Source organism: Pinus tabuliformis, chromosome 5_2 (assembly GCF_031772625.1).
Source record: "Pinus tabuliformis cultivar Carrire ecotype Pingquan chromosome 5_2, CPIR1, whole genome shotgun sequence".
Lineage (NCBI taxonomy): Eukaryota > Viridiplantae > Streptophyta > Pinopsida > Pinales > Pinaceae > Pinus > Pinus tabuliformis.
In genome coordinates this window covers 187,692,959-187,705,798 of record NC_142306.1, presented here as the reverse complement: position 1 = coordinate 187,705,798, position 12,840 = coordinate 187,692,959, and the positions used below count along the sequence as shown (strand labels likewise).

At 41.3% G+C, this 12,840-nt stretch overlaps 1 protein-coding gene across 1 annotated transcript in view; it reads left to right on the top strand.

The window, feature by feature from the left end:
- The window catches only part of PTAC4 (plastid transcriptionally active 4), a 161,402-nt gene that overhangs the window by 71,907 nt on the left and 76,655 nt on the right, over window positions 1-12,840 (top strand). Inside the window, exon 6 of the mRNA XM_089436150.1 lies at window positions 3,270-3,344. Coding sequence (XP_089292276.1) covers window positions 3,270-3,344 — 75 coding nt within the window. The remainder of the gene's footprint in view (window positions 1-3,269; window positions 3,345-12,840) is intronic.

Here is a 12,840-nt window from a genome sequence, read left to right as displayed (position 1 = left end):
ACCCCCACCCTGAGCCGTTGTCGCGGTGCCTGTACAATCTGAGTGACAACAAGACCCTCTACTGTGCTATTGCTTGGAAGAAGTAACTCACTACTGATGTTTAGGCAATCTCATGTGCTTGTTGGTTAGGGATCTAGTTTGGTGAGGTGTCTAAGGTCTCTGGGAAGGGGGAATGATTGCTTGGGTCTGCAGAGTCCGCATTGGTCTAGAATCAGAAGCAATGTTGCCATCAACCTATCACTTGGTACCCCTAGCTGATGGGAGCACCATAAATGAGGTGGTAATCCATTGAATGTGATTTGACCTAGGAGGCTGGAGAGAATGGGCACGAAGCTTGAGACTCTCTTGCATGTAAACGACTAGACATCTTTGGTGTGCATACCAGAAGAAACTGGATAGGGTTTGGATCCCTTTGAACAGACAATGAAATCTTCCACAGATCTCATAATAAATGGGGCAATGGAAGATGAAGTGCTCACAACTAGCAGATCCCATCTGATTGATCAATCTGGTGATCCCTCTCAATTTGTAGTCTAGAAGATGGCTTGAATTGGAGGACATGCTTTTGTGATGCTCGCTTGTTGGAGCTCCATGGTGTGAGCTAGGAATTTCAATGTTTTCCGTAGCTAGGGTTTTGGAGAGCTAGACTATTGAACTATCCTTGGGGTAAGGCTATGGTATGTACATGAACTTTCTTTATGCATATACATGGAGTTTCTAGCTGTCCAAAATTGTCTCTGTTACAGATTTGAGTTTCAGCCATCTATGTTCTTCATGGTTTGTAATTTCCAGCGTGATATGTCTTGCTGATATGACATAAGTTAAGGGTGATTATGTCAAGTGATTTAACATTATAATATAAAAATATAATATCAGATTTACTGATGTTTTGCAGCTGCCATAAGTGTTTTTGAGATTTGTTATATGCATAATATCATTGCCCTAAAGGGCTGAAACACATTGGAACACATTGGTATCTAAATCTCTTGATTTCCTAGTGGATTGGGTTTGTTAAGTATTGCAATGTTGTCTGCTGTTGATGTTGTTTTGTTTATATTTCTTAACAGCCTAAGGAAAGAGGTGAAATTTTTGTTTTGCACTAAAACTCTTTGAGTGCAGAGATTTCTACACTTCATTCATACTTCTCTAATTCTTAGCTATCTTCCAAGTTTTTGGAAAATTTGAGAATTTTTTTGAACCGTGGAAGTAGATACAAGGGTAAAATTATAATAGCAATGGAACGTGATTGCATTATTTTGATGACTTGTCTCATAGTAGGCATCACAAATGTTATATCAACGTCGTTCCATAAATATTTCTTCCTCATATTAAATATTCTCTAGAATGTGCTCTTTGATATGGTAGGATGGTTTGTTTTGACCCTGAAACAGATACTGTAGTAACACAGAAAGCAAGACTTGCTGAGGCAAATGCATACCAGCTTATGTATGGTAGAAATAAAGGTCTTATTACTATTGGACATTGCATTCCTTTCTTTCCTGTCTCTGCCACTAATTCAATACAAAGTAGTGGTTTGACCTTCTCCTCATCTAAAGTATACTGGGCTCTATGATTTTCAGCTTTACCAGTGAAACTAAGCTTATTAATCATGTATTACCTTCCACCCAATAGGCTAGATAGTGAATGCAGATTATGTACTGAAAGAGGTCCTGCAGACACCTAAACACTACATCTATAGAGATCATGGTAAGAACACTAGTCATCATTATACCTGAGTTTGATGCATCGACTGAGTATGCTTGTAAATAAATGCATCACAATTATTTTGAGTTGGTTCTGTATCTGATGGTACCTTTTGGTTACATTTTATAGCTGACATCAGTCTTACCCTCACCCAGTTCAACCTAGTGTTCTAGTGTCATGTAGAGTGGCATCCACGGTAAACCAAAATCTCCTTTATGGCATCAATGCCTATTGCTAAGTTATCACTGATTGAGGAACACATATTTTCTTCAAGGTATTGAAAAGTTTATAGCCAAGTTGCACGATACGGGGAAACGAATACGGGTTTCCCAAATGGGAATGGGTACAAAACGTGTGCCCCCCAAATTTTGGAAACGGGGAAACACAATATATATATATATATATATATATATATATATATGGGACATTTAAGAAATATGTGCAATCATAAAGCATACATGATACATTCTAATTTATTACATTATGATTAAATTGTTAATTGTCAATGCATAAACTATAAGTCTCTAAATTTACATCACATTTACTCATGAATGATCACATAATGAAAATAGCAATATCCAAAATCAGCCACGAGAAATTTCTAATTTCTTGTCTTGTGTTTGATTGGGAGTCTCCTCCTACATAGTTGAGCGACCTTAGTGCTCTTGATTAAATAAAAGTTCCATACCCTAGTACCCTAGGTGCTCTTGATTATTGGGAGTCGCCCTTGCATAGAGGGCTTGGTTCTCTTGATTAAATACAAGTTCCATATCCTAGTACATGACAAAATCCAATGGAAACATTGCAATCCCCCCAATCCTGAAATGCTGAAAAACAGATAAGTCTGTTGGATTTTGAGTGAGATCTAAAATTCTACTTTTTCCATATGAAACCCAATGAGGGCGAAACCACTCTCAAACATCATGAGTCATTTCATGGTAATGAAAATGAAAGATAAAGGAGAATGTCACTTTTACTTTAAACATTACCATGAATGCATATCAACACTAGGGCCATAGGCTTGAACATTAGGCTGCCCCACTCAAAAAAATCATCTTCTTTATAACTTGAGAGGCATCTAGAAGCATCCAGAAGATATTTTAGTCGCCCAATAAAAAATTAGAAGCGAAAAAGTTAAAAAAATAAAAGAAAATGTCAAGTGTTAACTGAAAACTCCACCGTATGGCCTGGAAACTCGTTTCTGGCTGTACTGGTCAAGTTTCCCCAGCGTGAAACGGGCCAGTACGGCCGGAAAGTAGTTTCCCGGCCGTACGGTACGAATTTCCTTGTTTCCGTTTCGTTTCCGGCCGAAAACGGATCCCTGGGCAACGTTCCCTGCAACTTATAGACTTATAGTAACAATGGTCCGCTTGGATTTATTCAGATACGCTAAGGTATTTTCTGGTCTTATAATTTCTCTGGAAGGGAGATTGTCTCATTTCAAATGCTATTCAGTCAGTAACGTTGAGTAGTTAATTTGATTGGCAGCATGCTTTTATAGATGGTTCAAGGTACTGTTCATTTCCTCAATATATGATTTTTGCTAATGGGTCCTTGAAATGCAGGATAATGCAAATGGTTTGAGGAGTCAACTTGAACAGCAAAAGAATGTTGTTGATAAACTCGTCTCAAACACACGGGTAAGTCACTCTTTTGCATTACTATAAAATCAGATTTCAGTATGTTGATTAAATCAGGTGTTCAGTATATTGGAAACAAATTACATAAGGTGCCCATGAATGCAATTTGTATGGTGTTAGGATGAAAACCAAGAAAGTGAGAGCTGCTATTGACTGCATATGAGCTTCAGCTCATAGACTAACTTTATTTCCATTGCTGCATATGAAGCTTTTCTTGTATCACAGCTTGCAACCATTGCATAACCTTGTATTTCTTGCTTAAATTTGAGGTAATGCCAAAATCAATAAGTTATCTCCAAAAATATATTTTTGCCGAGTGTCGCTGCTTACACATATTTGAGAGTTTAGGTTCTGCTTCATAACTTCACAAGTAGATATTTTTATTTTGCAAACATAAGATTTTGTTGTCTGTTAAAGAACCTTGGAAGGAAAACATTCTGATAGTTTTTGTGGCAACTCTAATCCCATTGACCTACTTTGGTGGTCATTTGTATGACATTAGTAAAATCATCTTATCTTATCTTATCTGGAGTTATGTGCCTTTGTCTCATTCATTGCTTGATTAAAGAGTTAGTCCAGGAAGGTTTGCATGGAGTTTAAGCAGTTTCATTTGAAGTGGCATGTATTTTACCACCTTTATTATAAATTTTATTAAATATATTTATAAATCCCTTCGTTTTACCAAAACACGCCCCTGTCATTGCCATCTTGTACTGACAGGCTTCAAATTTGAAGTATGTTTGATGCATGCTCAGTATGCATGTAATTGGTACAGATCTGGTTAAATTTGATTGCCCAAACTGCAAGGTATCTGTAATGTTCCCAATTTTTGTGAGTGCAAAATTCACTAGGGAGTTTTTCCAATTTTTGGTGATATTAAATAAAAAGGAGAAAATATTATTTTGTGGGAGAAAAGTGGAAATTATTATTTTAATGAAGAATGGCGGCAAAGTAATATTTTATTAGTGGAAGGTGGGGACCACCAAGGGAGAGGAATAACAATTATAAATAGAGCTTGGAGGCCTCCATTTGGTATCTTTGATCATTTGACAATTCAACATTAGTTCTCTTGAGCTGCTTAGCCAAGACAACTGTGCTGTTCAGCACAAGGAATTTTCGAGCCGGAATTCCACTCTCATTTTGGAGAACTTCGAGTGTCTCCCTAGTGAGGCAATTTGGGGAGCTCAATTTTGAGTTTCCACTGGGCATATTTGCAAATTATTTCAGCTGGTACGTTTTTCTTCTAGGGCGCAGAAGTGGTTCAAATTGCTTGTGGGGAGATCAATTACGAAGGAGCAGAACACCGAAGGATTTGCAGGGGTTTTTTCCTTGATTTAGCCAAAGATTTTGTGGTGATTAGCAGGGCTGAGTTAAGAGAATTCTTGGGGCCGAAATTCTACATTTCTGGAAGTGCACAGGGGATGGAGGAATAGAGGTTGAGGAGAGATAAGGGTTGGAGATTGGAGGTATTCCTTAGGGGAGAATTAAGCCAAAGTTGAGAGAGATTTCTAGTGGTGCATTTGGGTTTAATTCAGCAGTATCAGTATTGTGGGGCATTTTCTGTTCAAATTGAACAATTTGTGTTTGTTGGGGGTCACCGGGGGTCGGTGGATTCAGCCCAAATCCTTTCTGGGTTTATTGAGAGGAGTCTGACTAATTTTACAAAATTTTTCGGGTGATATGCAGGCCTGAAATCCTAATTCTTATAGCAGGGTGAATTGCTAGTTAGCTGAGGAATTTGCACCATTTTGTGGGTTCAACTTTGGCTTGGAGATAGGCCAAACCTTTTCTGGGTTTTTGGTGGAGAGCTCAAGATTAATTTGGTGGAATTTTCTGAGCACTTTTGAAGGCTCAAACAGGGGTTTCTTCCAGCCAACAATTGTAGAATTTCCAGGGCCAGCGCAGAACATTGAGGAGAAGCCTTTCCTCTGCATCCGGGTAACATCTTTCTCACCTGGGATTGTTTAGCTTGCTTTGGCAAGCCCAAGTGCACACATTTCATGCATTGTACTCTTCTCCATATATAACAAAATGGCTGAATTTGTTGCAGTTCTGGTGTAAATTGCGGGTGTTTGATTGTTGTTTAAATATTTCGGTGTTGTATGGTATTTTACTTTGTTTATCACTGTTATTTCCTTTTTGGAACATTAGAGTGGTATCAGAGCCATGATCTTAGCCAGATGTTGATGGGGAGTCGATAGGTACAGAAGCATCTAGACCTGCGATAGAGTTTCCATACAGTAGCTACCTATCGTTGATTGTTGAGGATGTTATGCATGATGAGCTATCTGTGGAGGGGAAGTTAGTGGCTCATGTTGATCCCATGGTGGAGGAGGGTGAACAACCATCCTTGGAGTCAACCATTGATGAGGAGTAGTTAGGTGCATCGACAACCAGTAGAGCTGTCGTGCTTTCAGAGGACAATCCCCTTTAGGCATACATCGATGGGGCTTGCAACATTATTGGGCCGCCTCCTTGTGTTGGTAAGAGAGAGGTCGCGATGCCTAGGCAGATTACATGGATTGGCCACACTAGTGAGATGAGGCGACATGAGTTGTGCAGGGTGCAACATTCACAAGATGGAGGACTTGCTCCGTGTATGGTTGTTCGTGCATTCGATCCCTCTCTTGGGGTTAGATGGCGAGAGATATTGAGTTGGTATCTGGTGGAGTTGGCTAGGAGGTTAGATGCGTCCATGGTCATAGACCAGCAGAGGCTATGGATTACTAGAGGGGCTCAAGGGCCATACTGTTGTTGGGATCCGAGTGTGATTCTCCATCACATCGTGGAGTCAGTGGGTGATGGTAGTAGCTGCATGACGGACTCAGTGGTTGGGCGCACACACTTTTTCATATCCCCTTCAGAGCTCCTGATAGCACTAGTGACAGGATGGATTAATAGGGGAGCAGGCATAGTTCATGAGTTGTCATGGCATGTTGGGTGTACACGCGATTGTAGGATGATTAGCCTAATTTGGTAGGAGTTGGTAGGAGGAGGTGGCATCAATAGGCCACCAAATAGGGTATTGTATGCGTTGATTTCTAGCATGAGATGTGCTCTAAGTCTTAAATTTTGCAGGGAGGCTTAGACATGTATTTCAAAGAACCCAGAAAGCGTTTTAGGAAATTCCACCCAGAAACAGTTGTATTAAAATAATTAGTTATTTTTAAAGGGACCTAAGTCTAAACTTAGCAAAATAAAATAATTAAAGGGTATTAATATAAACTTTGGGTGTAACTTCTAGAAGAAGACAAGGATCAAGCAAAAATGACTCCCAGTGAGGAGAAGCTGGTGGCATGCAGTCTTTTCTGTAGGCTGTTTTGTGAGGCAGAAAGACGTTAGAAGAGAAGGAAGAAGCACAGTTGAGGGAACTTTTCCTTAGTAAGACTTCCTGCCAAGAAGTCCGTTTTCTTATTCACTGAGTAGCAGCAGTAAGAACTAGAGAGGAGATTTTCGACATTTTTCAGTGGTAGAGATGGCAACCAGTGGATTGAGGGATCAAGATAGGTTGGATGGAGCATCTAACTATGTCACTTGGAAGGCTAGGATGTCATTCCTTCTAGATGAGCATGCCCTCAAGACATATGTCGACAACGTGGTGGCTGTGCCTGTAGATGTAGATCTGTTGAAGAAGTACCGAGTTGAAATGGCAAAGGCAAAAAGAATGATCCTCGACAGAGTGAAGGATCATGTTGTCTGTCACATCGCTAGCAGAGGGACTACTAAGGAGATGTGGGATGCATTGTCTACGTTATATTAGGGATCTTCCGAGCAGCGAAAGATGTACTTGGAGCAGAAGCTGAGATCTGCTCATATGCAGAAGGGGGAGCGTGTGGATCCATTTCTCACGAAGCTTTAGGAGACTCGTGATGAGTTATCTGCTGTGGGGTCTAGACCTCAAGACTCAAAGTTGGTTAGACTGGCCCTCAATTATGTGTTAAATGTGTGGCAAGTCTTTGTCCAGAGTATCTTGGGCAGCGCGACTTTGCCGAATTGGGATGAGATGTGGGCAACTCTCAAGCAAGAGGAGCCGAGGAGAGATCTAGTCAAGTGTAAGCTTGACAGAAGCAGCAGCAGTGGGTCGAAGCCCAAGGAGGAGGAGGATAATGCAGCCCTTGCATCTAAGGAGCAACAGTGGCAGCGGAGAGTCCCAATGTTTTAAAACTCCGACTCCGAAATCGACTCGGCCGAGGGTCGACTCCGACTCCAACTCCGACTCGGTATCGACTTGGCCGGCTCTATTTCAATGACTCGGTCGTTGTAAAAAATACATTAAATATTTTTTTATTATAAAAAAACATAATTTTAAATATTTTCATTCATGTTTCCAAACACACATCATTAAAATATAGATAGAAGACAACATATGATCAAAGTAGGCTCATGAATATATCCATTATATCAAAATGGCACCTAGTGCACTGTCGAATACATACATGATCATGATATAGAGATCAAAACAAAAAAACATAACCAAGGAGGCTAGAAATGGCCTCTACAACAAAAGTAAGCTGTGACCAGTGGTCCAATACTACTGGCTACTGCCGGAGGAACCGAGATCACGTGGATCAATCTTTGGATCATCATCAGAGTCAGACAGGGGGCCCCATGGCTCCTCCTCCTCATCATCTCCAACTGCAACTGTAGAAGTGGTAGCACTAGCAGGTTGTGCAGTAGCTGCAAGCTGAGATAGACGAGATATGCGCTTCTGTCGTGGCTCCACAGAAGAAGTGCCTGCAACTGGAGGACTTGGGGCTGGCCCTGAGGCTAGTACAAGTGGATCAAGATCTGCATTCAACTGAACATTATGTTCGAGTGTTGCCTCCACCTGTAAATCCAAATCAAGATCCTCATCAGAATCAAACTCTGTTGGATGGCTCTCCACTACTCAATCTGATGTTGGATCAATGTCGCCTAACACAATGGGATCTGAATCAGGTATTTTGTTCAGCAATTGGTTGCGTTTGAGTCGAAAGTTGTATTGGACATAGACTAGATCATTTAACCGTTTTTGATCCAAACGGTTTCTCTTCTTTGTGTGAATCCTCTCAAAGACAGACCAATTGCGATCAGACCCAGTAGCACTGCAAGTTTGACTCAAAATACGAATTGCAAACCTCTGCAATTCAGGACAATGGCTACCAAAAGCCTCCCACCATTGTGTTGCAAAAAACATAGGAGTGTAATGAGTTAGCTCAACAAAATTACAAATTATATCCAACTTTCAAATTATAAACAATTTAACGAAATAAGTATTAAGAATTTGAAAATTGAAATCTTTGTTTACCTGGCTCATCTTCTTCCCTTGCAATCTTTGCTAGGCTCTTCCCAAAGGTACCTGAGGCACTGCTGAAGGTTGTGGCCTATCAGTGTATCTCCAGCTGATCACACTCCAATGGGATCATGCGATCAATGCAGTCAATAATCCATCTCTAACCTCCCCCTTCAAAGCTCCTGTCGCCTTAGCTTTATAATGATACCGTGGGTTCAAAAAATACCCAGCTGCATGTATAGGGTGATGGAGTTGATTGTTCCATCTTTCATCAATGATTGCCCAAATGGGCCCATACTTAGCCACTTTATCTTTGTATGCCCTCTTTGTTTGCTCCTTTGCTTGATCCATAGCCTCATAAATGAAGCCCATAGCCAATCTTTCCCCATCCACCAACCGCAACACCTTAACCAGTGGCTCAACAAGCTTCACAATCTCTGCTGCCTTTCTCCAAAATATTTCTTCATTAACTTTCTTTTTCAATTCTTTGCCTTCCAGTTTGGTAGACCACTAGCTTTGATTCCATTCTTCATTGGAATTTTTTTTTTTGCAAGTTTCTATGTTGTGAAAGCATAGATTGCAATGTCAAAAAATGAGTAGCAAATCTAGTGATGGCAGGCCTAATAATATCCCTGCCCCCTATGTGTTTCCTCATCAGGCTCAAAATCCATGAATGATTGTAGATAAATTTTGTTATGCTTTTGGCATGATCTACAGTGTTTTTGACCCAATCTAATTTGCCAATATCCTCAAGCATGAGGTCTATGCAATGTGCAGCACATGGTGTCCAAAAGATGGTTCTGTGCTTTTCCTCTAACAGTTTACCAGCAAGAACATAGTTAGAGGCATTATTTGTGATGATTTGAACAACATTAGCCAGCCCCACCTCCTCAACAACCTCATCCAATAGTTGAAACAACAATTGTACATCTTTTACCTTATCAGATGCATCGACTGATTTTAGAAACATGGTTCCCTATGGGCAGAAGATAAGAAAGTTTATGATGGTATGGTTTCCTTGATTAATCCATCCGTTTGACATGATGGTACATCCTGTTCTTGCCCATGATTCCTTGAAATCTTTCAAATACTCATTAATGGAGGCAATTTCTTTCTGCAAACGATATCCTCTTAGCTCATGCATAGTAGGGCCTTTGAAGCCTTTTCCAGCAGCATGTATGGCATCAAACATAGGCTCATAATATGGTGAACGGGAAGCATTGAAGGGGATATCAGCATAATACCACCATCTAGCTATGTAATCACAAGCAGTCTCCCTCAATTCTTTCTTCCAGTGGTCATCTAAAGTGGGCTGCAAATGACTTCTACTAGGTTGGGGACCATGTGCATTTGATGGAGAGGAGGGAGTGAAATAACTTTTGATATTCATATCACCCTTTTTCATTTTACCCTTTCCTTTTTCTTGAATAGACTCAAAAGAGGGAGGAACATATTGGAAGGGGTTGGATGCATTAGTACAAGGGATAGAGGAAGAACCCTCAAAATCAAAATGGGGGTTGGTAGCCTCTAACTCTTTTTGCTTAGCCTTATCTTCTTTAAACTTCTCAAAGCTGGCTAACAAATCCTTCCTAATCTCCCCAATTTCTGGTGAGGTACATGGAGTAATTTGGCCTCTAATCCCCGCCAAGTGTTGTTTCAGTCTATTAATGCCCCCAGGACCTTCCTTAATTTTCCTATGGCAAAATTTGCAATGCATTTGACTATCAACCATTTCAACATATGCCCAAGCAGCATCTTTCACTCTAGGTGCCATTTTTTGACTTGGAAATGAAAGCAAACAATCTGAAAATGAAAAAAAAAACATTGATTCAATGTTCATTTCTTTCACACAAAAACACTCTTTAGGATTTCTAGATTTGCACATTAAATTTAATAAGCAAAAATAGATTTTTACAAGTGAAAAAAAATACCTTTAGGCACAAACTACCTCCTCAAGTGTGCTCCAAGAAACCAACTCCTCAATGCTACTCCAAATGGCTGCCCAAGAAGCTCCTCACTCCAGCTACAATGCTTGCCCAAGACTCCTCACTGCTGCTCCAAAAACAAACTCAACAACTCCTCACAAACTCTCACTAAAATTCTCACTCAAATGCATGATATGGTTGTGAGAGAATGAGGGGTTGAGTGGGTTAAATAGAGGGTTTAGGAGAGGAGGGGAATGGACCTTAAAGACCAAATAGGCAAAATTAAAAACGGTTTGGAGTCCCCCAAAAAAGTTTTTTTTTTAAAAAAATCGCTGATTCGGGTTTCATATGGGCTGCTGTCACTAAATCGGCCAAATTAGAGCGGGCTCGGCCGAGTCGGCCGGGTTAATACCGAGCCGGCCGAGTTGTCTAACAACTCGGCCGACTCAGTATTAACAACTCGGCTGGCTTAGTATTAACCCGGCCGACCGAACCAAATCCTTGGCCGAGTCGAATATTTTAGGCCTGGCTCAAACCAACTCGGCCAAGTCGGTTCTGAGTCGACCGTTTATTAAAACAAAGGCGGAGACGTAAGAAGGACGTCCCGAAGATAACATGATTCAGGTGTGGTGAGATGGGTCACTATGCAACATAGTGTCCTCTCAGGAAGAAGGACAAAGATGAGAAGCGCGATCTGAAGGCTGCGCTCGCGAAGATCGAGGAGGAGTTTGCCATGACAGCCGAGATTCCTCCAGGAGGGAGGTGGGCTGATTTGGAGCTGTAGTTCAAAAGAGCTACAGATGGGCAGGATCCTTGAGGAGCCCACCTCTTGGATCAATTCCTAGCTATGGGAGCGTAGATCAAAAGTAGCAGGATGGACTAGTGTCGGATGGTGCTGAGGAGTGTCGAAGAGACAGTTGCAGTGGCTAGGAGCGCCAAAGACTGAGCAGCGCAGAGCAGAGTTGTCAACAATATAGATGGCATAGAGCAATAGCCAGTAGCAACACAGTAGATTCAGAGGGTCAGCATAGAGACTAGTAGTGGTCAAGCTTTAGCATTCACATGGTATCATACTGAACACAATTAGTTCAGTAATTTGGGATGTTTTTTCATTGTTGGTGGAGTAGCAGCAACATTTTGCAGTGCAGTTGGCAGTGGCAATGCCAGCAACAACACGGATGCACAATTTCTGAGGGAGTTGCAGTATGGATGCAGTGTTGACAGTGTCAGGGTCAGCAGTGGTACAGATGCAACGTTTGCGCAGTGGTTGATGAACAACATGTCAGACATCAGCAACGTAGAGGGAGATGTTACAGAACAAAGTGATGCTTTAGCAGGTTGCATTGCTAGAGCACATTCCTCGCTAAGAGGGAGTGTTAATTTATGGTAGAATTGGATGTGCTCTAAGTCTCAAATTTTCCAGGGAGGCTTAGGCACATGTATTCCAAAGAACCCAGAAAGCGTTTTGGGAAATTCCACCCAGAAACAATTGTATTAAAATAATTAATTATTTTTAAAGGGACCCTAAGTCTAAACTTATGAAAATAAAATAATTAAAGGGTATTAATATAAATTGTGGGTGTAACTTCTAGAAGAAGATGAGGATCAAGCATAAATGATCTTAGCCATTGATTAGCTTCTAATCTGGGCCGTTGAATGTAAACGAGGAGATTATTTAAGGAGGCTTGTGGGTCACTTGGAAACACACAGAGTTCAGAAGTTTGATTTTCTGAAGCACAGCAGAGGTGCTGCCGGGAGAATTTCGATAGTAAGCTTTTGCAGTGAGGGGTAGGGATAGTTGGGTTGGAGTATCTTCTCTAGGACCCAGGATACGTAGCAGAGAGGTAGAGAGACACCAGGAGGAGGCATTGCAGACCCAGGAGGGGCTGACGCTGGGCTAGAAGGTTCCACGCAGAGCTTGACGTTGAGCCAAGAGGGCTCACGCAAAAGCTGTGTAGTCTTCAACGCAAAAGTCTGAGTTTGCAGAGGGAGTTGACATTTCTGAGCTGGGAGGGTTGGAAACTGCTCCAGAGGGCAAATGTTTCCCAGTTGAGCTAACGTAGAGCCTTTTGAGGCTGATGCAGGGCCTATGTAGGGCCAACGTAGTGATAGTCGGGGATAGTTGGTTCAGCTGCCGGAACAACCGGGAATTGCAGGGTAGAGTGAGGTAATCTCACTAAGTTTTTGTGCCAGTTTATTTCTCTGTAACTAGATTGCTAGAAGGGCATCTGGAGTTGTATTTAGAAACTACTGCTTAATAATATAAAACCCTCAGAGTGGCTGCACCGGTTTTCCCGCA